The 27,727-nt window shown below is 42.7% G+C and overlaps 2 protein-coding genes across 5 annotated transcripts in view; both read left to right on the top strand.

The window, feature by feature from the left end:
* Positions 1 to 27,727, top strand: part of LOC144888467 (uncharacterized) — a 790,732-nt gene that overhangs the window by 118,166 nt on the left and 644,839 nt on the right. The gene's annotated exons all lie outside the window — the stretch shown is intronic.
* SHROOM2 (shroom family member 2) overlaps positions 1 to 27,727 on the top strand; it is a 208,088-nt gene that overhangs the window by 165,137 nt on the left and 15,224 nt on the right. For all 4 annotated transcript variants that reach the window (XM_068131947.2, XM_068131951.2, XM_068131950.2 and 1 more), the window contains 3 exons: positions 12,694 to 12,842; positions 21,258 to 21,400; positions 24,863 to 25,312. In XM_068131947.2, coding sequence (XP_067988048.2) covers positions 12,694 to 12,842; positions 21,258 to 21,400; positions 24,863 to 25,312 — 742 coding nt within the window. The remainder of the gene's footprint in view (positions 1 to 12,693; positions 12,843 to 21,257; positions 21,401 to 24,862; positions 25,313 to 27,727) is intronic.

Below are 27,727 nucleotides of genomic sequence, written 5' to 3'. Positions count from 1 at the left end.
ATGGACAAAAGGACCACCGAGGCACTCGGAAACATGGTGGTGGGATGATGAAGTTGGAAATAAGATTGACGACAAAAGGAAGAAGTTCAAGGAGTGGCAGAAGGCGAAGGGTATGGGGGCAGAAAAGGCAGAGCATTAAAGTTATAAGGCTGCAAAGAAAGAGGTCCAAAGGCGCAGGAGACATGTAGGAAAATGTTCGGAGAATGCTTGGATTTGGAAGAGGGTCAGAGAGCGGTATTCAGGATTGCAAAGCAGATAGCGAAAGAGAGGTGTGATGTGATGGGGGTGAGTTGCTTGAAGGATGAAGTGGGACAAATCATTGTGGCCCCAGATGGAATTAAAGGAAGATGGAAGAGATATGTGGAAATACTGTTGAATGTAGAGAATGAATGGGATGGCAACAGTGAGAGTAACCCAGTTTTAGGACCAGCAGAGAAGATAACCAAGAAGGAAGTTGAGGAAGCGATAAAAGCAATGAAGAATAGAAAAGCGGGAGGGCCGACGGGAGTTGTGGGAGATATGTTGAAGGCAGTGGGAAATTGGTGTGTGAAGAGAATGACAGAGATCTGCAGTCTGGTGGTGAAAGAAGGCCGCATTCCAGTGGATTGGGAACTGAGTACCCTCTTCCCTCTATACAAGGGGAAATTTGGCCCTCTGGACTATGGCTCGTATCGAGCGATAAAGTTATTGGAGCATGGAATGAAGGTATTGGAAAGGGTGTTGGAGAGGAGGATAAGGAAGAAAGTGAAGATTGACGAAATGCAGGGTTTACCGTCGGAGTTGTTGTATGCAGATGATGTGGTGTTGATTGCAGAAAGTATTGATGGACTGAAGGAGAAGATGAACAAGTGGAAGGAATGTATGGAGACAAAAGGTCTGAAGGTGAATATCGGAAAAACGAAGGTGATGGCAAGTGGTAAAGCATGTGGTGAGGTGGAAAGAACTGGGAAGTGGCCTTGTGCTGTGTGCAGTAAGGGTGTCGGAGTGAATTCCATTCAATGTACAATGTGCGCTGAGTGGGTTCATCAAAAATGTAGTGCTCTGAGAGGGTCATTAACCAGTGTGGCAGCTACAATCAAGTATAAGGTGTGCACAGAGGGAGCTGCAGATGGAGGAAATGTTGAGTTGGATCTTGGAGACGGCGTGAAGCTGGAAGGTGTGAAAACATTTTGTTACCGAGGAGACATGCTGAATGGAGAAGGTGGATCAGACTCGGCAACGGTTGCTGGAGTGAGATGTGCATGGAAGAAGTTTCGGGAACTGAGTGGCGTGCTGACGAGGAGGGGAGTGTCGTTGAAGCTGAAGGGAAAGGTGTATGCTGCATATTTGAGAAGTGTTATGATTTATGGGAGCGAGACATGGGTAATGAACGTCGAGCAGCAACGAAGGCGGGAAAGGGTGGAAATGCGAATGGTTCGGTGGATGGGTGGAGTATCGTTGAGAGAGAGGAAGACAAATGATGAATTGCGAAAGATGATGGGAATAGAGTCAGTGATGGATGATGTGTAGAGAAACAGGTTGCGATAGTTTGGTCATGTGTTGAGGAAGGATGAAAGTGACTGGTTGAGAAGAGTGATGGGAATGAATGTAGAAGGACGTAGAAGACGGGGAAGACCGAGAAAGACTTGGCTAAAGACGGTGGAAGAAGAAATGCGGGCAAGGGGGTTAACAAGGGGAGATGCAGAAAATAGGGCAAAATGGAGAAGATTGTCATGGGGACCGCAAGGCTAACCCCCGCTCTGGCAGGGAAAATGGCCTTAACATGCCTGTTGTTGTTGCAGCGTTGTTCATTTGTCTTGTTTATTCTATCACTGTTTCTGTTCAAGTTATACGAGTGCCTTCAAGATTTCCATGAACCTTTTCATTGTCGAACATGTAATATATTGTCACATACATGCTTTCCGCATATCTCATGTGATTGTGAGTTGGACAGGCAACCATGACTGGCCATGACCTGCTCATGGTCACATATCATTTCCGCATGTCTTGTCTTATACGTTGTTGTACAATCTGTTTAAATGGTGCTGAGATTAAAAAAAAATTGCTGTGAATTCACGTGCAATCTTGAGCATTCTCACGTGCAACAAACTGCTTTCACTCACTCAAGCAAACATTAATCATCGCTGTGTTGCTATTAGTGAAATTGCATAGGAACAGTGCCTATGTTTGAAATGTGGAAAAACTTTCATTCTCACTTGAAATTCAATAAGAATAGTACAAGCTTGGTAAGAAAGGACCTCAACTTTGATCAAAAAGCTTATGATAATTTTTTTTTTGCAACATTTTATAATGGTTTAATTCATGTAGTATTTGTTGAATGTGGTGCACCGTCGATGCACAAGACTACGATGACTGGATACACAATCAGGAGAGAGGACAATGCAGATGACTACCTTGGTTTCTGTTTCTGTTTTCTTTCCTGTATGATGCTCGTCCTCACATGACAAATGTGGCCATTACTATTATCATGGATTCGATTTTAAAAGTTCCAAATTATCCGCCATTCAGTTCAAAGTATTCACCTTGTGATGTTCATCTATTTTGACCACTCAAAGAACATCCAGGTGATATTCAGTGCTCTTTCACGAGCCTCGATCTTGTATTAAAAAAAAAAAAAAAGAAAAAAAAAAAAGTGTGTGCATGATAAAGGCTGTGTACTCATCCCAAATAATTATAATCAGATGGCATCAAGAAGATACCACAATATTACCACATCACTCGAAGAGGCATGCACTTGTAGCAGAGAATACCTTAAGAACATTCAGTCAACTTATCTTTAGATTTCGGTTTCGTTGAATAAATAGTCCATATCAACCTTGAACTACCTTCATTGAATTCATTTTGCACTCTTACCTTACTCTCTCTTTCCTTTGGACCTTGATTCATTTTCTGATCGTCTGTTTAGTATACCATTTTAAAGAACAACAAAATCTGCTACACATTTTGATCCATTCCCTCTGACTTTCCTTATGGCTATTCTAACAAAATGTGTCCACTTGTTTTGCTGATTTCCAACAACAACTAGAACGACACTCGGTAGATGCATACCTCTGCCAGGATGAACATTTTCCATTTTGTATCCCACTGATTGGCCGGATCTGCTGCCCTGAAGGGAAATCTCATTGGTTTGTTCATGTCATCTAACCAACTTGTCCACCAAGTTTTGTCATAGTCCGTCCTCAACTGTTTGAGACATCATGCTATCTATCATTTTGGCACCATTTCTCAATGGTGAAGAACCACTTTCAATTTTTTTTTTTTTAATTCGTACCTCCATTGAAACAATTCGTCCTCGTCACATTCCCAACCTGTCCGCCAAGTTTCGTACTAATCCGTTCGTAACTTTTTGAGATATCATGCTGCATTTAGTGTTTAGCCCTGTCACTCAATGGTAGAGGATTACCTGAAAAATTCTCCAATACGGATTTGCATCAAGATTTTCAACAAAATCGAATGAATTCTTACTTGTCACACATCCGACCTGTCTACCAGGTTTCGTCCGAATCTGTGTCTAACTTTTCGAGATATCCTGCTCACAGACAGACAGACCAGGCAGACCAGGCAGACAGGGGTGAAAACATAACCTCTGTCCACCTTCTGTGTCGGAGGTATTAATGGTAATTATTTAGTCATTTTACTTACATCCCTCATTCTTTTGTCATCCTTTTGTTTTTGTCGAGCCTGGTGTTGGCTTAGCGGTTAGGGTGCCGGCTTGGGATCCTAGGATCCTGGGTTCGAATCCCGGTCGATCGCTGAATTAACGCCAGGGGGGTTGACTCAGCCTGTCATCCTTCCGAGGTCGGCAAATTGAGTACCAGCTTGCTGGGATGAATGATCCCAGTGTGTACCCCGGTTTAGAATAGGTACACCTTTCTTATCTTATCTTATCCCTGCGCATCTTATCCCTGCGCATCGTAAGAGCGTCATCAAGAGTTGGCGTCAGGAAGGGCATCTGGCCATAAAAACATTGCCTCAAACAGGGAACCATGATTGTCATGGGGCCCGCAAGGCTAACCCCCGCTCTAGCGTGGAAAATGGCCTTAAAACGATCATTCATATTCATATTCCTCATTCTTTTGTCAAGAATATTGAACGGCACCTTGAACAAATTCCTGCCCTGACTGACTTCTGTAAAAGCAATAGCAAACCACCCAGCACAACCTGGACCAATAAAGTGCTTCGGCAGCACCGAATAAATAGTATGGTGCAGCTCATCTTCATTTGGGAAGATGTGAGTAGGTTGGAGGACAGGTGAGCATGGACGTCAATGCAGTTGCAAACATTTCTGCTGAATTATAGATGCAGCAAAGAATAGACAACAGAAAGAAGAAAGAAGAGCAGGATCGATCACACCCATGCTTTTGAAGGACTACTTTACTCTTGAAGGCACAGCTGTTCTTCTGTGCACCGCCAAAGGGAAGGATTAATTATTTAACAAACTATTTTAATGTTTTCTTTCGTCTCCTTGTGAAATTATCCAAGAAGGCATTCCAAAGTTTTATTCCTATTTATTTATAAAATCGCATCCGTGTCTGAAGGAAGTGGTTCAGTTTGGCATTTTTAATATGAAATGGGCAAAGCCGAGAAACAAACGAAACCCATTAGAATTACCCTTTAGAACCTTTTAGAATTATCCTTTAGAAATACCAATTAGAACCCATTGGAGTTGCACTTTAGAACCCTTTAGAATTAAACACGGTTGGGTAGAAAGGTTCTTCTTCGTCATTTTTTTGACAGACGGGCGGACATAGAAGCGGCTTCACTACTTAATAATCCAACATAATCACCTCCTTTACACAAAAGGTACTGTAAAACCCTCATGTTTTGATGAATACTATAAGCCTTTCTTTTGTGTCACTCTTAAAGGTTCCACCCTTAGTGGGCTGAAACCCCAATGATAGATGGTGTACAGTTCGGAATCTACTCTTTTAAATTTCAAACATGTTATGTTCAATTTTACACTTTAAGTTGAAACAATTTTTAGGTTATTTCTCTGAAACGTTAACATTTGACTAGAACTCACAAACTACCCGACCGATATGAACCAAATTTGGTACGATGCATCAGGACATCAAGGTCTCATGAGGTTGTGCTTCCCATCTGGATACGTCCCCTATTAAGGGGATAAAAGTGAGGGGGGGTTGCCCCAAATATTGGTATTCCATTCAAAAATCTTCTCAGAAACTGCCAGAAATCCAGACCAAACTTGCCAAGAGGCATCAAGACCATGCCCTAACCTTAAGTTGTGTTCCCCATGGCCGTATCTCCCCCAGAAACGGGGCCCCTTCCTCGAATCCCTAATTTTCACTAAAACATCTTCTCCAAAACGACCTGAACAATACAGACCACAAATTAGGTAAAATGCATTAGGACAATAAGGTCTCATGGGATTGTGTTCCCCATCTGGATCTGCCCATTTAAATTTGTGGTGATTAAGGTTGTGGTCAAGTTTCATCAGAATTGCATGATTGCATCAGAATTTCATCAGAAACACACAAGTTTCATCAGAAAGCATCAGAATTGCTTTCTGAGAAGAAAGCAAATACCTATTTGTGGGTGAACCCCCCCCCCCCCCCGTAGATCCCCATAGGGGCAGATTTTTTTTTAATGCCGTGAACAAACTTTGGTACATCACGGGTGGTGAGGATTGTGGTCAAGTTTCATCGAAATTGTGTGTATAGTTTGTGAGAACAAAGCAAATACCTATTATGGGGGGCTTTTTTTTTCTTTTTCTTTTTTTGTGTATACAGAGTCGAGGCTCGTGAAAGAGCTAACATTTATCAAACAAACAAAACAAACAAGCAAACAAAGTATATAAAAAGGGGAGCGGTCGACAAGATGGGGAGAGAAGGGGAGGAAGCACACAAACACAACATTTGAGAGCAGAGACATCGGGAGATGTGTGGGAGGGAGAGGGCCTGGAGGGGGGGGGGCAGGATAGGTATAAAACGCAAGGACACCAAGGACCTCCAGGAAAGAAGTCGACACCTCAAAAAGTGGATTTGGGGTGAAATTAGCGGGGGTAGAAAAGATCAAGGTTTTGGATTGGGGAAAATAAGAGATGGTGGTGAACAGCCGTTTTAAAGACCTGGAGGGAGGAGTGGGATTGAAGAGAGTGAGTGAGTTTGTTTGTTCCAGAGGCAGGAGAAAAGAGGAATGAAGGAGTGAAGGTGAGCAGAGAGTCTTGATTTTGGCAGTTTAACCAAAAGAGGGTTGCAGGCAGATCTTGTGTGACCTGTAGGAATATTTGGGGGACAGAGCCCAGAGAGAGCTGGGGGAGCAAGGCCAGAGAGGAGTCGGTAGAAGACGGAAAGACCACCAACCTGCCTGGGGTGAGTAAGTGAAAGGCCCTCGGAGATAGCATCATCGCGGGACATTCCAATGATTCTGAATGCTTTGGTTTCAACAGCGTGAAGACGAGCTAGGTGTGAGGCAGGAGCACCAGCCCAGAGGGGAGAGCAGTACTCCATTGAGATGCGAATGAAAGCCTTGTATGTGGTGAGGAGCTCAGGTATGCCAAGGAAGGACTTCGCACGACGGAGGATTCCCAGTCGGCGACTGGCTTTGGAGGCCAGATTTGAAATGTGGTTTTCCCAGGAAAGATCATGGCAGATAGTGAGACCCAAAAGCTTGAGTGACAGAACTTCTTGGAGAGGATTATTCAGAAAGTAGATGGGAGGGTTGTCCAGTCGGTCTTTACGGAGAGACATCGTAAGAGTGTGAGATTTGTCAGGATTGAAAGACATGTTCCACTTGTTTGCCCAGTCTGTGATTTTGTCCAGGTCTGCAGAGAGTGAGGAGGCTGCAGACTGCCGATCTGAGGGATGAGGAATGGAGCGGCAGAGAGTGGATTCATCAGCAAAGAGATAGAAAGGATTTTCAAGAGAGTCAGAGAGATCATTGATGAAGACCTGAAAAAGCACAGGGCCCAGAACACTGCCTTGGGGAACTCCAGCCTGAAGAGGAGATGAGAGAAACCCATTCAGGGCCACACGTTGAATACGACTAGAGAGGAAGTCCGCCAGCCATGCGTTGAGATTTCCATGGATACCAAAGGAGGAGAGTTTGGTGAGCAGAGTGGGGTGCCAGACCGTATCGGAGGCACGTGATATGTCGAGGGAGACAGCTCTAATTTCCTGTTTGGCATTGAGGACCTCCATCCATTGTTGAGACAGCAGAAGCAGCATGTCCAGAGTAGAGTGACCTGGTCTGAAACCAAATTGATGATTAGAGATCAAGCCATTGGAGAAGAGGAAAGATTTCATATCCGAAGCAATGATGGATTCCATGACTTTGCTGATAATTGGGAGAAGGCTGATTGGTCTGTAGTTGCTAGGATCTGTTTTTGCACCTTTTTTGTGCAAAGCTACCCCCTTATAAAGCTAGGAAACAAACATGTGCCTGATGAATGGAGACTCTTCATAGACTCCAGCAAAGTGAGCCTCAAAGCTGTTTTGTTGCACAATGGTAACAAAAAACCTTCTGTTCCTGTAGCTCATGCTGTCAGCATGAAGGAGATGTACGAGTCCATGGAAATCCTTCTAAAAGTGATTAATGACTCGGATCAAAAGTGGACCATTTGCTGTGATCTAAAAGTGATTTCTCTCCTCCTAGGAATGCAGCTGGGGTACACAAAATGCATGTGCTTCTTGTGCAATTGGAACAGCCACGATGACAGCAATCATTATGTTGTAAAAGACTGGCCTGAAAGGCATGAACACATAGTTGGCAGGTACAATGTGCTTCATAAGCCATTGGTAGACCCACAAAAAGTCTACCTTCCACCGCTACACATCAAACTTGGCCTTATGAAAAACTTTGTAAAGGCATTGGATCACGATGGTAATGGCTTCCAATATCTCAGAGAGAAGTTTGGCGCAGAGAAAACTGATGCTAAACTCAAAGCAGGCATTTTCGTTGGGCCCCAGATCCGAGAACTGATGTGTGATCAGATCAGTTCAAAAATAAACTGAATCCACTTGAGTTTGCAGCATGGGAAGCATTTGTGTTGGTTGTGCAGAACTTTCTTGGGAACCATAGAGCTGAACAGTATGCTGAATTAGTGGACAACATGCTGAAGGCCTATCAGTGAATGGGCTGTGGGATGTCTCTTAAAATGCACTTCTTGCATTCTCATCTTGATTTCTTCCCTCCTAACTGACTGATGAAGTCACTGGTGATGTGGCTGGTGACTGTGGCTGTGACTGCCACATGTGTGGATGTGTGTGGATGTGTGGATGTGGCTGGGGGTGACTGTGATGTGGCTGTGGCTGGATGTGACTGGTGATGAAGTGGTGAAGTAAGCGATGAGCATGGCGAAAGGTTCCACCAAGACATTTCGGTCATAGAAACTAGGTATCAAGGCTGGTTCAACCCAAACATGATGGGTGATTACTGCTGGTTCCTACAACGGGAGACCAATTCCACACACAAGAGCAAATGTCTCACACACTTCTGAACACGTCTGAACATTGCCTACACTGACTAAATTGCAAGGAAGAGTGTAAACTTGAAGTGTTGTTTCTGAATCACTCACAATGGGGCATATTTCCCAATGGGGCAATCTTTCCCTTCTGCAACTTGTTTATGTTCTTGGTTTGTATACTGCACATTATACACGGAGATCAATCATTGTTATCTAGATATGACGTGAAAGTAATTGCTAAGCACTGATATTAGATGTGCAATGTGGCGATCTGCAATAATAAAGTATCTAATATAGCATGCCGGGTATCATTAATACATATACATATTTTGAAAACCTGACGTGCTGGCTAAATTCTGACTTCAGATTTGAAACCAGCGGCCCAGATTTAGGCAAAAACACCTACATTTCCCTTAGTAGCAGAAGAAAAGTTTTTTTTGTTGTTGCCCAGTGATCATCGATTTACTTGGTTGAAAAAAAAACGTTGGCATGGTTACATATTCTGTTCAACAAACGTGAAGATGAGTGGGAAAGAGAGGGGAGACAAGAGAGGAAGAGGGGATTGGGGGAGAGGGGTAGCAGAGGAAAGAAGGTGTGAGAGATTGGTGGAGGGAGGAGGGAGGAGAGAGAGGGGGGAACCTAGCTTTTCCCATCACTTGGGACGGGTACTCTTCCTAAACCACCTTTAGAGGCCATTTTTCCCCGCAAGCGGGGGTTGGCCTTTTTCGGGAACCGTGGTAGTTGTTGTTTTTCGGTCCTCTTTTTGAAGCAATGTTTTACGGCCGGATGCCCTTCCTGACGCCAACCCTTTTTACCGCCTTTAACGACAAGCAGGGAATTACCAGTGAACTGGGACTCAATTAGCCGACCTCGGAAGGATGACAGGCTGAGTCAACCCCCCTGGCGTTAATTCAGCGATCGACCGGGTTTCGAACCCAGGATCCTAGGATCCTAAGCTGACACCCTAGCCACTACTCTACTCTTCCTAGCAAGTACTCTTCTGTTCTAGTACTAGTTCTACTAGTTCTAGTACTAGTTCTAGTTCTAGTTCTACTAGTTCTACTAGTACTAGTTCTAGTTCTAGTAGTTCTGGTACTCTTCCTAGCAAGTACATATTATGATGCAAAGACAACCTGATTATATTTCGGCATCAAAGGTCAGAGGTTGTCTGGTAAAAATGTGATACTTGAGAACAGCTGAAGGGATTTTAATTAAACTTTGTAAAAGTACGTATAACGATGTAATAATGAGGGCGGAGGCATATTTGTCGACGTCATGACGTAGAAGAGTGACCTTCTGTTTTTTATAAGTTCTAGTATATAAGACCCGTCGCTTCACTGACAGAAATACCAATCTTTGCTGCGATGGCTAATCTATGGGGGAAAAAAAAAAAAGGATCCCTGGGAGATCATGCTCTCCATGCAGGGATAACCAACATCACGTGTTGGCATTTGCAGTTTTCGCACGCGTTTGTTTTGCAGTTTTCGCATGTAGCCATAAAAATAAATAAATAAAATTTGGATCACAAACACTCTTGGAAGTTACCCGAATCCACTGTAGTTGGATTTATTGAAATCCGTTAATCCGTTCTCAAGTTATAACACGACAGACAGACACGGCTCCTTTTATAATACAGATATTATGGTAAGTTGTTCTCCATGCCATATAAGGAGTATATCAGCTGAACAAATGAATTGCATCTATGTGCTGGAAATGTCCTAAAATCTTCATGAAATGCAAATTTGGAGGACCCCTTGGACCACCATATTAAAATCGCTCATTATTTGTTAATTTAGGGATTATAAAATCAGCATAATTGCGCCCACTGTAATCGATTACAAAGTCAGAAAGTTATAGCTCATAATTAAATTAAGTTCTGGAGATTTGGCAAAAGGTTCACCAGTGGAGTCATTTGGTTCCAAGCAATCCTTCGCCTCCATCCCAGGGCCCAATAAGTTTTTTGTTTTTTTAAATTCTGCCAAACAGATTTTCTTAGGTTTTTGATACGTTACTCAGGGGCGAACCAAAACCAAATTTTGAAGGGCTCTCAAAAAAGTTCAGTCACTCAAACTTTTGTATCTGATTATCCACCATGATATTTCCTGGAGAGAGTCACATTTCCAAGCTGGCCTCCAAAGCCAGTCGCCAAAAGTTTTCAACATTAACATCATCAATGAATTCCAATAACAACTATGACTTATTTAATGGCCCCAATTAGTTACACATTCTTGGTGAGTCGGGTGGAGATTTTTTTTTTTTTTTGCCCAATTCCTCCATGAACCTGCCTGATGTTTTACTGATGGTGGCAGGAATTTGGAATTTGTTCAGTGTCAACGAAAAAACTCATTATTTTCAAATGACACTGGGGAAGGGGGGTCTTTTGCTTCCTCCAACGCCTCCAGTACAGGCAGGTCTCCCGGTTTAATATGCTTCTGATGGACAGGACACACATTGATGCCTCACTCGGCATTCACAACACCAGGATGACATCTTATAGTTGGGTGACAGCTTATAATTGGATCAAGATGCACTCTGTGTTGGGTGGTCAAAGCCTCACTTGGGGGACTTTGCAATTCTTTGCTTCTTTTAATGTTCTTTCCGAACCATGGTGTCCAACTGTTTCTGTACCTCCATTGTTGTAAGTTATAAGGTGGTTCCTACATTTTTGATACCAAGTGTGTTTTTTCCCATGTACTCCACCCAGCCTTCTCCCTTCCACAGATCTCCTGATGTCCCTATTCTCTACTGTTGTTGTGCTTCCCCCTCTTTCCCCCTCTTTCCCTCTCTTGTCTCCCCCTCCCTTTATTATATGTTATATGTGTTGGCTCTTGAAGTTGAAGTTTTTTTCTATTTTATTTTATTTTTTTTAATATGTGTTGGCTCTTATACGAGCCTCGAGTAAGTATACAAAAAAGTGTTGAGTTACCAGTTGGTATGACACTGCAAACTCCAAGATATTGGCTCCTCCTTCATTTACTTACCAAGGCTAGACAAATGTAAGACTATACAAGCACTCAGTGGAGCACACACCTCCACCAAGCTGAACAGTTTACGTTTCGTATCCCACTGATAGGCCGGATCTGGCCGATCAGTGGGATACAAAATCCCGATCCAGATCCAGACCTGAACCAAAATCTAATCGGCTTGTTCGTGTCACTTACCCAACTCCTCCACCAAGTTTTGTCATAAACCTTCACAACGTTTTGAAATATTGTGCTATATATCATTTTTACACACTTTGCTTTAACTTCATCTGAACTTTGTTAGTTTGTCCCATTTCTAATCTTTGAGCCATTCGTTTTCTAGGTTCCATACATCCTAGAGAGCTGGAATTTGGCCCACGGTCCTGTTTTCTGGTAAATTTTCATCTATCAAAATTTAATTTTTTTTTTTTTAATAAAAAATAAGATAGGTTTTAAACTTTTTAAAGATAAAAATGTGTTTCCCTTAAACATGTTTTTTCGTTTACTTGGCTTTTCAATTATGAAGAATCCCTTCAAAAATTAAAAAATATCGGACCCAGATCTGGATCTTTGCCAAAATTGAATCAATCAATCCTTATCATTCACTCAACCTGTCCACCAAGTTTCGTCCAAATCCGTCCATAATTTTTTGAGATATCCTGCTCACTGACAAATAGACTGACAGATAGACGAACAAACAGGGGTGAACACATAACCTCCATCCACCTTCAGTGGCCGAGATGATGATTACTATATATCACTTACAAATCTGTGTTATCTTGAAGTTTATATGCTAAACTGTAAATCCTCTCTTAGCATGCTGCATTAATATCTTCCTTCCATTATACTGTCCATCTTCTTTATTTTAGATGACAATTGTGTCGTCAGTCTTGCAGTCCGGCAATCGACGTTCCACTAATTCATCATTTGTAAAGTTGTCATTCTTTGCTCAGTCAGTTGTGTTGCATGTGCTTCATGTTTTTTTCGCTAATGCTGCAAAACAAAATGCTGACTGCAAATTCGTCCGATCGCATCTCACTTTGCTACCAATAATTATCTCATAAGTACAACTCTTTTTTTTTTTGAAATTGCTTCTAAAGTTTCCCACGACTTAAGATCTTTGATGCATAACTTCCAGTTCTATTTCATTTTAAATCAGAAGTGAATACAGTGGCTCATTTGATACTGGGCTGATTGTGTGCATGATTTTAAGCATCTCAATGTTGCACTTTGTTTTTTTGTGCTGTTACACTTATTTTTTATAACAAATTTTCATTTTATTTTCTCCCCATGGCATGATGCCAGTTAATCAGGAGAAGGTTCTTGTGCCGAAACCCTCTCTGCCTCAATACAGCCCATGGTCATCCCCAGAGACTAACTTCCATGAAAGTCCCTGCAAGAACTCAAGTGGCGATGAGGATGGGATTCGTGTATCTAATGATTCGCTCATAAAGGTAATGTGCAAAACCTTCACCGAGAGAGTTTCAGAATGAATATAGCTAACTTTCATGAAAAGCCACAAATATCTGAAGTTATTGCATGTGTGTATAGTGTATACTGAGGTTTGACCTACCCCTCCCTCTGCCCCTCCTTTTCCAGTGAGCACACTTATCTGTAATGTATCACCGTCAAACAGCATTCTGTTGATTAGTAAAGTGGATATTGTTGTTGGCATCCAAGCATTCTTTATTAAAAATATGAAAAGGCTTAAAAATGCATGCAGTGAGACAGGAAAGCAATTTTTGGGCATGGTGTAATGAGAAAATGTCATCATGAGGTTATGTACATTTTTTTTGAGGTATAAAAATGGCAATGCAGTGGTGAATAACACCATAAGCCAGGGGTAAATTTGGGCAATTTTCTTTTATTTGATCGAAAAAATTCCAATAATCCAAACATGACGATTTATCATACAAATCTTGTATGTGTACGAGCAAATTGTGTGTGTATGTGTATGTATATATATATATATATATATATATTGTTACCTTTATAGGGGGTAGCTAATGAAATACCTTAGTCCAGGTAGAAGTGTATCGATTACCATGCTCCGTCTGTCGTGTAGCCACCTTGATGTACATAAGTCAGACCGGATGTTGTGTAAGGGTATTTTTGTCCCCATGACGAGGGGTGGGGTTATGTTAATTAGTTAGGGATTAATGGTAAATTCCCTGTATGTAAATGGCCTCTGTGATTTCTCCTTTGTTCGTTATATGATGCACACCACACCTGCCATGCAGTCCACACCTAAAATAAACACCAAATAAAAGTAACCGGAAACAGGACATTGAACAATAATGCTGGCGCCACCACCTGCCACATCGCAACACCAAGCAGGCAGGTCCGTGTGGCCTCGCCCTGAAGAGCAGTGATTGGTCCAGTACGATAGAGCGATGAGATGGGACTCGCTGATAGGAGCATGGCGCGACGTTGTCGGATGACGTAAGAGCCCTGGGTACAAAAGACTTGGGTCCTGCCATTTTTCCCTCTCTCCGGGCTGGCCTCCATTACGAGCAGTTGTATATCCCTCTCGCTTACTGGTGTTCGTGGAAGGCGGACGCAGTCGTGCATTTTGTCTTCGTCATGCCTGGCTTTCATCAGTTTGAACGACCGCATTGTCCTCTCCTTGGCTCGTCGGTGCTGGCTGTGCATCGTCTGGGTGCGCTGAGAGACGTCGGTGCTGTGTGAAGCGGGCAACGAGGACAAGCACGGCTGGAGTGAACGAACGGTGCGCTAAGGCCTGGTTCCCACGCACGAACTGTGCACCAAGGCGTGTTTTCCCGCACAAGGATGCAGGGGCTGTGACGATTTCCGACGGGATTCAAGAGCCACTCAAAGCTGAGTACAAAAACAAACACGCATTCTTTTCCAGTTATTTTTCCCCTTATGTTGTATACGAGTCTGTTTGGAGGGTCCCTCGATTAGGAATTTAAGTTTACCGTGCATTCTTTTGTTACCGGCATTTCTTTCAATAAAGCCGGTATTTTTGCATTATAATTCCGTGTCGGTTTGAATTGATTACCAAGGTAGAGGACGTCCGTGGGATCCGTACAGGTAAGAGCTATGACACTTGAAATTTAGCTCAGGTGCCTCCCATTTCTCTTGATCATCTTTGAGATGTTTCTACACCTTGATTTGAGTCCACCTGTGGTAAATTCAATTGATTGGACACGCTTTGGAAAGGCACACACCTGTCTATATAAGGTCTCACAGCTGACAATGCATATCAGAGAAAAAACCAAGCCATGAGGTCGAAGGAACTGCCTGCAGCGCTCAGAGACAGGATTGTGTCGAGGCACAGATTTGGGGAAGCCTACAAAAAAATTTCTGCTGCATTGAAGGTTCCCAAGAGCACAGTGGCCTCCATAATTCTAAAATGGAAGAAGTTTGGAACAACCAGGACTCTTCCTAGAGCTGGCCGCCCGGCCAAACTGAGCAATCGGGGGAGAAGGGCCTTGGTAAGAGAGTTGACCAAGAACCCGATGGTCACTCTGGCTGAGCTCCAGAGATCCTGTGTGGAGATGGGAGAAATTCCAGAAGGAAAACCATCACTGCAACACTCCACCGATCTGGACTTTATGGCAGAGTGGCTAGACGGAAGCCTCTCCTCAGTGAAAGACACAGGAAAGCCCACAGAATCTTGTTTCTCTCAGTCTGAGAGTCCTTTAGGTGCTTTATTGGAAACTCCAAGCGGGCTTCCATGTGGGGTACATAGAGTACAGAGGCGCGTGCGATTTGCACTCTGGAAGAGGAAGAGACTTCCGGAAGACTCTTCCGGTCGTTCGATTTGGACTCTTCTCTTCTTGGAAGCTCTTCTGCCTCTTCCAAATATCCAGCAGAAGAGGCGCCGGCTCTTCAAAAACAAAAGGGCCTAGCCTAATTTCAGTCACGGAGAAACGCTGCTGGTTATACTTACGCAGCAAAACTTGCAAGTGAAAACACAATCTGGATATTTGCATCAACTTGTGATGTCGTGTCATCTTTGTCTAATCCTTCCATCATGAGCGCGAGTAATACATGTTTGGCCGCCATCTTGCTTCTCTTCTGCCTGTTCGGTGCAAAGCAATCTTCCGGAAGAGGCTTCTGTCTTCGGAAGAAACCAAATCGCACGCGCCTCTGTAGATCTTCGCTCAGTTCTGTAAGTAAAACTTACCTCACGGATGTCGGGATTCCTCCAAATTTCTTTATTTAGTGTTATAAAGAGCATTAGCGACTGTTTAAAAAGCTAATCATATGTGTTTGTGGTTTAGAATATTTTTACTTCGGTAAGCAAATAGCATGATAAGCTATTTCGAAACGTTGACTCGACGATTGTTCAAGGGGGAAAACCCCCTTGGGGAGATGGGATATTAATGGTATTGCTATTGTTTTGTAATAACATAAATATTATGCTGTTATCGTTAGTTTTGTTATTTGAAGCGGCCTTGGAAAAACGCCACGATAAAGCGAACTTAATATGGATATACACCTCAATATGCAACCCCATTGACGGCAATGGCACGGAAAACCCGCTCGGGGGAGAAAACCCCCTTGGGGGGGGGGGGGGGCGAATGAATGCGCTACAACCTTTATTGTGTAACCCTTCGCCATCCTGTATAGTTTGGTTGAGATCGGATAAGTAACGACAGAATTATCGCGGTCAAAAATTCATCAGACAGACACCAAATGGTGTATTTTAGTATGTTTTTATCATAATGTAGTATACTTAGGTGAAAGTTAGGTGAAAATCCCATCACTGGCTCACAAGTTAACAATTAACAGAATTTAACCTGACGGAACCTCTGGCCTTTGACCTATTGACCCCATAATATATTCACTTCATCGTTGTACCAGGTTTGACTTCGATCGCTTCAGCCCTTCGTAAGTTATCGTTAAGTTCTTTCACGGGAACGAAAACCTACTGTCGTGGCCAAAAATATTGGCACCCTTGCACTTTTTTTCAAATAAGGCACCATTTCTTCCAGACAATTGTTGAAATAAAAAAATATTTTAGTATCCACAGATGCATTTCATTGGTTTGCAGTGTAACAAAACAAAAAAAACCCGAAAAAGATTACTAAATCTTAGCTTATTCCACACACAAGTCCTAAAATAGCCTGGCCGATACTATTGGCACCTTTTAAAAGTTGTTAGAAATAATTAGATTTCAAGCAGGTGATTCTCCTTTACTTTGGAATTGGACTCCCCTATGGTGAGTTGCAGGTGCCTGCAATATAAAAATCACTCATTACACCAGTTTGAATAGAGGAAAGGAGTCATTCTGCTGTTTTGTGTCACTGTGTGTGTACCGCAAGAGCATGGAGAAAAGAAAGAAAACCAGAGAATTGAGGTCAGACACAAGATTGTAGCAAAGCATGGACAATCTCAAGGCTACAAGTCCATCTCCAGAGACCTTGATGTTCCTGTGTCCACCGTACGCAATGTTATCAGGAAGTTTAAGGCCCATGGCACTGCAGCCAACCTCCCTGGAAGTGGCCGCAAGAGAAAACTTGATCAAAGATTGCAGCAAAGGATTGTTCTAATGGTGGAGAAAGCACGTCGATCAACTGCCAAACAGATTCCAGCTGACATTCAGCCACAAGGTACAACAGTTTCAACTTGCACCATCCGTCACCAACTCAATGAAAGGGTGTTCTATGGTAGGAGACCCAGGAGGGCCGCACTTCTGAGAGAGAGAGAGGGAGAGAGAGAGAGAGAAGAGAGAAGGGGAGGGTTTTTTTTTTCTAAAACACACCTGAACAAGCCAAAATCCTTCTGGGAGAATGTCCTGTGGACAGATGAGACCAAATTAGTGCTTTTTTTGGTAAAGCACATAATCTCTATGTTTACAGAAAACAAAATGAAGCGTTCAAAGAAAAGATCACCTTCCCTACAGTCAAACATGGAGGAGGTTCAGTGATGTTTTGGGGTTGCTGTTCTGCTTCTGGCACTGGGTGCCTTGAATGTGTGCATGGCATCATGAAAGAAGGAGCTTACCAAGGCATTTTGGAGTGCAATGTTCAACCCAGTGTTGGAAACGTTGGTCTCCATCAAAGGTCATGGGTCTTGCAGCAGGACAATGACCCCAAACACACTTCAAAAAGTACCCAGGAATGGTTCAAGACAAACCGCTGGACTGTTCTGAAGTGGCCAGCAATGAGTCCAGATCTAAATCCCACTGAACACCTGTGGGGAGATCTGAAAATATCAGTTGGGAGAAGGCACCCTTCAAATCTGGGAGAAATAGAGCAGTTTGCACAAGAAGAGTGGGTCAAACTGCCAGTAGAGAGGTGTAGGAAGCTCATTCATGGCTATAGGAAGTGCTTGACTGCAGTTATTTTGTCCCAAAGGCCGTGATACCAAATATTAAGTTTGATACCAAATGTCAATAATTTTGTCAATGCCATTTCTTTTTATTTTCTGATTTAAAAGGATATATTTAGCTCTGAATCAAAAACAAAGGTTCTATAATATTAACAGTGACATAAAGAATTGTGGAAACCAAAGCCGAATGCCTCAACTCTGTGTTTGCCTCAAAATCTTTAGTCCCAAACCCATCTCTCTCTGTTCCCACCTTTCCCAGTCGAACCCAACTGCTCCTGGACTCTGTGTCCTTCTCTCCTGACAAGGTGGAGGAGTTTTTGTCTAACCTCGACTCTGATTCTGCAACTGGACCAGACGGCATCAGCCCACGGGTCCTAAAATCCTGCTCTGCCACTCTATCTCACCCTCTCTCTGTTCTTTTCACCCTATCTTTTGCTCAAGGTCATCTGCCAGCATCCTGGAAATCAGCAAACATTACCGCTTTACACAAAAAAGGTGCAAAAACAGATCCTTTTAACTACAGACCAATCAGCCTGCTCCCAATTATCAGCAAAGTCATGGAATCCATCATTGCTTCGGATATGAAATCTTTCCTCTTCTCCAATGGCTTGATCTCTGATCATCAATTTGGATTCAGACCAGGTCACTCTACTCTGGACATGCTGCTTCTCCTGTCTCAACAATGGATGGAGGTCCTCAATGCCAAACAGGAAATTAGAGCTGTCTCCCTCGACATATCACGTGCCTTCGATACGGTCTGGCACCCAGCTCTGCTCACCAAACTCTACTCCTATGGTATCCATGGAAATCTCCATGCATGGCTTGCGGACTTCCTCTCTGGTCGTAGTCAACGTGTGGCCCTGAATGGATTTCTCTCATCTCCCCTTCCTGTTCAGGCTGGAGTTCCCCAAGGCAGTGTGCTGGGCCCTGTGCTTTTTCTGGTCTTTATCAATGATCTCTCCGACTCTCTGGAAAATCCTCTCTATCTCTTTGCTGATGACTCCACTCTCTGCCGCTCCATTCCTCTTCCCTCAGATCGGCAGTCTGCAGCCTCCTCACTCTCTGAAGACCTGGACAAAATCACAGACTGGTCAAACAAGTGGAACATGTCTTTCAATCCTGACAAATCTCACACTCTTACTATGTCTCTCCGAAAAGATCGACTGGACAACCCTCCCATCTACTTTCTCAACAATCCTCTCCAAGAAGTTCTGTCGCTCAAGCTTTTGGGTCTCACTATCTGCCATGATCTTTCTTGGGAAAACCACATTTCCAAGCTGGCCTGCAAAGCCAGTCGCCGACTGGGCATCCTCCGTCGTGCGAAGTCCTTCCTAGGCACACCTGAGCTCCTCACCACATACAAGGCTTTCATCCGCAGCTCAATGGAATACTGTTCTCCCCTATGGGCTGGTGCTCCTGCCTCACACCTAGCTCGGCTTCACGCTGTTGAAACCAAAGTTTTCAGAATCATTGGAATCTCCCGCGATGAAGCTATCTCTGAGGGCCTTTCACTCACTCACCGCAGGCAGGTAGGTGGTCTTTCTGTCTTCTACCGACTCCTCTCCGGCCTTGCTCCCCCAGCTCTTTCTGTGCTCTGTCCCCCAAATATTCCTACAGGTCGCACAAGATCTGCCAGCAAGCCTCTGATGGTTAAACTGCCAAAATCTCGACTCTCTGCTCACCTTCACTCCTTCATTCCTCTTTTCTCCCGCCTCTGGAACAAACTCCCACACTCCCTTCAATCCCACTCCTCCCTCCAGGTCTTTAAAACAGCTGTTCACCACCATCTCTTATCTTCCCCCATCCAAAACCTTGATCTTTTCTACCCCCGCTAATTCACTCCAGATCCACCTTGTTTGAAATTCCAACTTCTTTCCTGGAAGTCCTGGCAGTGTCAATATGTTTTATACCTCTCCCACCGCCCCCTTCCCATGCCCCCCCCCCCCCCTAAGCCCTCGCCCTCTCTCAGATCTCTCGATGTCTCCATGTCTCTCGGTCCCTGCTCGCAAATGTTGTGTTTGTGTCCTTCCCCCTCTCTCCCCATCTTGTCTACCGCTCCCGATGTTATATGTTTTATGTGTCGGTTTGTCTTTCTGTGTGATTAATGTTCGCTCTTTCACGAGCCTCGATCTTGTATACAAAAAAAACAAACAAAAAAAAAAAAAAAACTTTTGTCAATTTCAACCTATTTTTTGCTAAAATTGTGAGTTATTTGAAAAAAGTGCAAGGGTGCCAATATTTTTGGCCAGGACTGTATCGTAGCCGGACATACTGTACAACCTGAGAACATAATATCACTAGAATCCTGCGACTTTGTCAACAGAGGCACAATAAAGCAAGTTTGCTTTTTTGGATGTGGAGGTTTATCGGAAACTTTACTGCTACCTATAAAGACGTCAGTATGCAGAAAAACAACCCACACCAGCAAATTACTGGATTCTAGTCCATACCTGAGCTGCCAAGGTCCATGCTACACTGCGTTTGTGGGTGATTGAGTTGCAGGATTTGTCATCTTGTAAAGTCCGTGCAATTAATGATATAAGATTAGTTGGAGGAGTCCTGCTTAATAATGGGTCGAGTAAATGGATACTCCCCAGCCAGAGAGAACCAAAAAATGGCAGAACGGAAGGAGCCAGACATATTTGGGCACTGTGTGCCGCCATACTACCCAGAACCTTTCAAATGGATTTGCAGAATAATACGTAGCTCTTGGATTAGTGAAGCCTACAAGCATCTACACACCACTTACAATATCATTTCTAATCTAAAGAACAGAATAGAAACTACTAACAAATCAGGAGTAGTTTGCCAGTCATCATGCAGAGATTGTGACCAATTAATATATTGGGTGAAACTGATAGGAATTTGAAATAAAATGTAAAGTCTAAATGACATGATAGAGCAAATAGGATTGGGAAGGTGACCACACCATTACCATTACCTGCAATATGGCCACAAATATGACTTGGATTGAACCTGTGTCGTAAACACAACATCCAACGAAAGACGCACATTGATTCTGGAGGCATGGCACATCAATAGCCGAGAGGGTGGTAAAACTGGGAAGACCGTGGACATACCCACACAATTGACTCCTCTGAAACAAATGGGAAAAACTGGATGGTGAAAACAGCTTTACAAGGTGAGCAAAGAAAAGAAATCCCCAAAAAAAAAAGACAACAATAATCCAGGACTTTGAATGACTGAACTTATAAGATATAAGATATAATTATATACATAAGATCTTTGTTCGAAATAACCACATCAGCTGGGGTGAATTTGGTCATTTACAGATTTAGCAAGGACAAATGAAAGCAGGCCTGCTCTGTATGAGTCAAGTTTGGACATCCCGTGCCTCCTGTCTGAATTTACCCTGATTTACTCTACATATGCAGCTCATGGAGGACATCAAATTCCACATAATTGTGCCTTGTGAAAGCTCAGCTCTTCATTGACTCACTACACTACCATTTACATTGATTTCAATCATCATTATCATGATTCTGGCAAAAGATCAATGCATACAATTGCACGTGAAAGATGGGTATCATCTGTACTTTTTCCAGGATTTTGCCATTGAAGATGGGCTCGATCTGAACAATTCCACAAATGAATCTTTCTGCCATCTTCCTTCTCCCAGAAATGGAGCTCCTCTTATCCAAACACCTGCTCCCACTTCCTTCACACTGGCTATCACAGCTACTACAAGGTAAACATTTGTATCCGTTGAATTATAATTTAACCCTGCCATATTGTATATGTTCCTTTTTATACAAAGCAAGCAGTTGGAATATCATGTTTATTATCATCAGGGGAAGAAATGACACATTATTTTGTGATATTAATGTCAAGAGGAATGTGATAGTTCAACTTTGAGACAATTGAGGGGCTCCATTGCTAACTACACATCACAAGGAATACTCAATGCTAAAAGCATACTGTTATCCACCAATGAAGAAGAAAGAGGAGATTCATAGACTTCCTCCATCATTACAACCTGACTGAGGAGAATTTGTATTTCAGTCCTCCCATCGGTGACATGAGTAAAGGAAGGAGGAGGCCCTGCTAAATAAAACCACACTGTCCTGCTCATTAGTTTTGCTCGAGGGTGAGACAGTTCTTTGCTGACAGTCAGACATCTATGGTTCGCCCCCCCCCCCCCCCCCCCACTGTAAAGCCCTGTGTTATTTTCTGACAACTATAGTTTACCCCCACAACACCTTGGAGCTTTCCATTATTCGTCTCCACACTAGAACTGTGTTGTGATATAATGTTTTGGTGATTGTCTCAATCTATAGCACTCATTGGGCAAGATGTCTCAAGATGACCTTAGTGGCCAGAGCTATAACAAAGTAAAGACACAGTGGTGGTGTAAATTGTACAAGTATGCCCTTCAATCTTGAGAATCTAGAAATGGAGAAATCTCGCAGGGAAAATAGCCTTAAAATGCCTGTTGTTGTTGTTGTTGTTGTTATGCCCTTCAATCTTAAATTGCAATATTTATTTTAAGGATGTTAGGCCAAATGGCAAAACCATTGAAAAAATATGAATGGGCATATGTTTCACCCCATTTATTTTGGACTATGCAAAGGAACCATTCTAATTGTTGAAACAAGGGAACTAAATTTATTAAGCTGGGTAACTCTTTAAGCACTCTTTTGAAAAAGGGACTATTTGAGGGTAACACTTTAACTGCCAGAGCGATGAGGGGAGAAACCATGGCCAAAACATCAAGATGATTTTTAAAAATACCTTTTTTCACCTGCCCCTCCATCAAGATCGGAGATGGGGGACATTATCCGTACAATCATGACCATGGCCAATCATCCATCCATTCACTCTTGTGTGTGCGATATTTCAAAAATCTTTGAATATTTAGCTTTCATTTCATTGCGAAAGATGATGGGAATAGAGCCTGTGATTGATGCTGTGAAGAGAAACAGGTTGAGATGGTTTGGTCATGTGTTGAGGAAGGATGAAAGTGACTGGTTGAGAAGAGTGATGAAAATGAATGTAGAAGGAAGTAGAGGACGGGGAAGACCGAGAAAGATTTGGCTAAAGATGGTGGAAGAAGAAATGCGGGCAAGGGGGTTAACAAGGAGAGATGCAGAAAATAGGGCAAAATGGAGAAGATTGTCATGAGGACCGCAAGGCTAACCCCCGCTGTAGCAGGGAAAATGGCCTTAAAATACCTGTTGTTGTTGTTGTTGTTGTTGTAATTACCTTTCATATTGCAGATATATATTCCTCATGACATTATCTCAAACTGACTAGATCTGAATTTTTGAAATGAATTTTGTTGCCTTTGCAACCATCTTGGTAACTTGGCTTATGTATGCGACATTTCAAAAACTGTTTAGGATTTGGCTTTCACATCAGACAGATCTTTTCCTCATACCACTCAAAAGGTGGTGGACCTTGAGTATCAGCTCCTTGTTTTTATCCATGTGGGATTTCACTTTTACATTTTCAATTCCTGTGATTCCAACAGTGAAAATCAAACCTCAATGTCTATTCTCCCGCCCCCACTCCATATGAATACAAAGTCACCCATGTGTCCGGTTAGCACTTCAAAGGTCATACTACGAGACGTGTGATCTGTTGCCACTGCATTAAAGTTAAAATACGAAAATGAAGATTTTATCAAGAACATTTTCAGGCAGTAGGCTCAAATTGTGAAGTGGTGTGTGTGTGTGTGTGTGTGTGTGTGTGTGTGTGTGTGTGTGTGTGTGTGTGTGTGTGTGTGTGTGTGTGTGTGTGTGTGTGTGTGTGTGTGTGTGTGTGCGTGCGTGCGCGTAGGTATCTCCGACTCCCTCTGTCTCTAGTTCAACACAAAAAATAACAATAAAAGGAGAAAAGGTAATCACAGAAGTTTCCCTCTTAAAAGCAAGAGATGGAGAAGAGGGGAAGAAAAAGAAAAATATTTATTTCATTATCGTTATATAAAAACAGTATTTCCTCTCCTCCTTCCTCTCAACTTTTCCTCTTCATTCATTCCCTTGATTGTCCTACTATCAGTTCTACATTGCTCTTCCATGAGCCTCACTCCTGTAAAGAAAAACAAGACAGAAGCAGGCAGACAAAGACAATGATATTGATGAGAGACAGACAGAGAGGTATGCATGAGAGAGATGGAGAGATATAACAGAGAGAGAGATAGAGAGAGGGGATGGAGAGGCATGGACGAGAGAGAAGGATGGATACGGAGGGAGAGAACGAGGGAATGACACAATTTTTAAGGACGATGTCAAAAAAGTGCAAGTAAGCAAAGCAGAATTTAAGCTCCAGACGTTAACAAGTTTTTGCCTTCAGTCTTGATAATTAAACCAAACCAGCTGCAAACAAAAGGTTTGCTACCAAGCACACAACATGTACAGGAAAAGGAAAATAAGTAAATCAGAATGGCTCATTTTCATATTTCAACAAGTCAATAAGTCATGTCAGCATTTATTTCCAATTCGGTTTGTTGACGACTGCATTTCATGAACAAGTCATTGTTGTTTTATTTGAAGCATTTTCTTTTTCTTATGAGTTTTGTTTCTTTCTCATGATGTCTGCTCATCGCTAATGATACCATAGAACAGAATCTTGAATATAATGTTTGGCAATAAACAGATTCTGTCATGCTTAAAGATACTTTATTTTAAAATATTATTGTTCAACTTTGATCCTGGTGTTGGGCTAGCGGCTAGGGTGCCGGCTTAGGATCCAAGGATCCTGGGTTCGAATCCCGGTCGATCGCTGAATTAACGCCAGGGGGGTTGACTCAGCCTGTCATCCTTCCGAGGTCGGCTAATTGAGTACCAGTTCACTGGTAATTCCCTGTTTGTCGTTAAAGGCGGCAAAAAGGGTTGGCGTCAGGAAGGGCATCCGGCCGTAAAACATTGCTTCAAATAGGGGACCGAAAAAACAACAACAACCACGGTTCCCGAAAAAGGCCAACCCCCGCTTTGCGGGGAAAAATGGCCTCTAAAGGTGGTTATTTTTTTAAATATATAACTTTGATCATTTATTTGAAGTTTGGTTTTTCAGCACGTTTTTGGCCATAAATTCCTGCTTTAACTGTGTAGAATTTGTAAGGCTTCGTAGAGTGCGCTCACCCCATTGTTGATTTGATTTTGTTGTTGCTTTGTTTCTTCCTGCTTTTTATTGGTGTTCATCTATTTGTCAGGAGTGAAACCTACGTGGAAGCACCACAACGTGTAAAGACTGTTCCTTTGACAATAATTGCATCCAATGGCCGTGTAAATCAGATGCACCCAATGGAGGCAGCGTTCCCAAGGGATCTCGTGTTCACAGCAATTCAGGAAGATGAGCCCGAGGAAGCCTTTGATGAAAGTGACACAAACAGTGAAGCGGATGTGACAATCAACAGGTCTCAGTTGGATGTCATTTCATCAAAAAAGAATGACACTGAAGATGAGAAGAACCAAGAGCTGATTCGTGAAATTGGGGAGCATCAGCATTCACTTGCAGATGTGCTGGTCCCGGCTACAGGGGTTTTTACAACCTGTGAGCTTCTTGAAAGAATGTTTTCACATGAAAATTCAAATTTGGATGAAGATATATGGCACAGACGGGAGCATGGGAGAAGTACCTCATTGGATACACCTCATGAAAAGTAGGTTTTCTTTACTTCCTTGTTTGCTTGAGGCTGTGCTACTGTGAAGTAACACCATCCGGTTAGTTCTTCAGTTGCTTCCGGGTGGTGTCACTAAGAGGCATGTATGCCAGAAAAAGGGTGTTTCAAAAGTCTGGAATCATAGGGGTATTTATTTTATAATTTTACTATAACAACTAGCAGTCTACTCACCCTCTGGTTGGGTACATTCTGCACATTACTTGCTGGAAAAGGTATAGCCTGTGTTTTGCAAGAAGGCTATATACGTTTGTGTGGTGTGTGGGGTCTGAATGGGTCTTGTTGTATAGCAATGACAGCCCACACGCAGGTTCTTCAGCACAAACGTTTAATGATGTCTCATTTCCCACTCCTCGCCACAGCTCATCACGTCACTACCAGTTACGCCTCATCCTTTCCGCGTCATCATGCATTCATTAATATTCATGAAACTCCCAATACCACAGGTCTGAGGGTTCTAAGAGTTGTAAAGGGTCTAACAGGGTCTTCATGGTCTTAGGGTCTTACACGATCTATATGGTCTAACAGGGTCTCACGGGATCTATATGTTCTAACAGGGTCTCATGGGGTCTACATGTTCTAACAGGGTCTGAAGGGTCTTTGCAGTCTGAAGGGTCTTGGGTGTCTTATGGTTTCTAAAGTGTCTAATGGTATATATATAATCTTAGTGGTCTAAGGGTTATAATGGGGTCTATATGGTCTAGGGGTCTCGGGGGTTTTAGGGTTCTCAAAAGGTCTTCGGTGTCTTAGGGGTCTTAGGGTTAATAATGACATCGATTTTAGCACATTCGTTTCCGATTTCATTCTTTGGATTTCCAATAGTGAATTGTCTCATGGTAAAAAAGTGTCTTCTTCTTCGTATTATTATTATTATTATTATTATTATTATTATTATTAATATTATTCTTTATCAGCCACTATTAACCCACATCGTCATGCGGGGTCAGCCGGGGGAAAGTTGACCCAAGTCTTCACAAACTGGCTGGCCAGCCCTGACATTCAACTAGTTAGGGCAGGAATATGGAATTTGGCCATGGTAGCTCACCTACGCTTTGTGAGGGACACCATGGGATCTTTCATGTCCACCAACAAATTCCAGCAGAAGGGATGTCCAGTTTAACGTCCATCCGAGGGACGACACAAACATTGATGTATCATTGTATCACCCTGGCTGTGAAACACCGGGCTGACAGTTTATAGCTGGGTCGGGAATCAAACCCAGACTCAACGGCCTAGAGGCAGGAGTGCATACCTCTCGGCCATCCTGTCAGCCCCTCATGGTATAAAGTATAAACCAATGATTTCTGGTGTCCCCAAATTTACAAAAAATCAAGTGGTGCTAAATCTGGATTACGTGGGGGCCATTGTATTGGTCCACAACGTCCGATTCACCTCAAAAAGCATTGTCTAAAAAAAATAAAAATAATAATAAATGGATCTCCTACGATTCTGGACTCTTGAAACACCCTGTACAATGTAGTAATAATGATAATCATACGAGTTCCCTTTCAAGGAGCTTCCATGCTGGAGTAGGCCATTAGGCCCATTATAGCCTGCGCTGTTATTGCCAAGTTATGGTTGTTTGTCCGTGCTCTATCGTTTTAAATGCTCAGCATCGAGCCAGAAAGCAGCATTTATCATTTTTTGTAGCTTTTGGTATGATTAGGCTGGGGTATGAACCGCCGACCTACCAGACTCGGAGCAGTGCCCGAACCATTATGCCACCGGGTCTGGTTTCACTCCTGTTTTCTAGGGAGGAAATGCTCTTCAATAAAATAGGTTTTCTTAACGTTTCAACATTGACAATTTCTACTGCTGGGTCATTCACCTTTTGGTGTTTCAATCATAAGCCATGATATGGTGACTCGGTGACTACAAGTCTGAGGCTTTAGTGTGCCGAAGCATTTCCTCATATGAAGCCTTTTGAAATTTCATGTCTTTGTTTGCAACTTACTGTTTGTGATTTTATTATGCAGTAGAATCTCAAAAATACAAAAGTATACGTTCTTAACGTGAACACCAGTAATGGTAATATGTATTTGTCTAACTTGGATTGCATCTCTGCAGTGAATCAAAAAGCTCTTACAATTTGCAATGTAGAATACAAATTGAGATGACTGATTGATGACAATTGATGATGATGATGATGATTGATTGACTTGATGACATAAAATGTATGAGTAACCTCAAAACTGCCACAATATCGAACTGTGGTTAAAGGGGATTTGTTGAGTAGCAGATCCCTTTTGAGTGTTCATTTGTATCATGCTGTTAAAAAAATTTTTGTGGTGGTGTTGTTGTTGTTGTTGTTGTTGTATAGCCCCAGACAGTTCTCTCAAACAAGCCCGCAGCATGGAGATAGCTGATCGTTCTTGTAGAAGCGGCCCAGAGATCCCC

Source organism: Myxine glutinosa, chromosome 12 (assembly GCF_964187855.1).
Source record: "Myxine glutinosa chromosome 12, kmMyxGlut1.1, whole genome shotgun sequence".
NCBI lineage: Eukaryota > Metazoa > Chordata > Myxini > Myxiniformes > Myxinidae > Myxine > Myxine glutinosa.
Note: the sequence above shows the minus strand (reverse complement) of the source record. Positions and strands in the feature narration are given on the sequence as shown.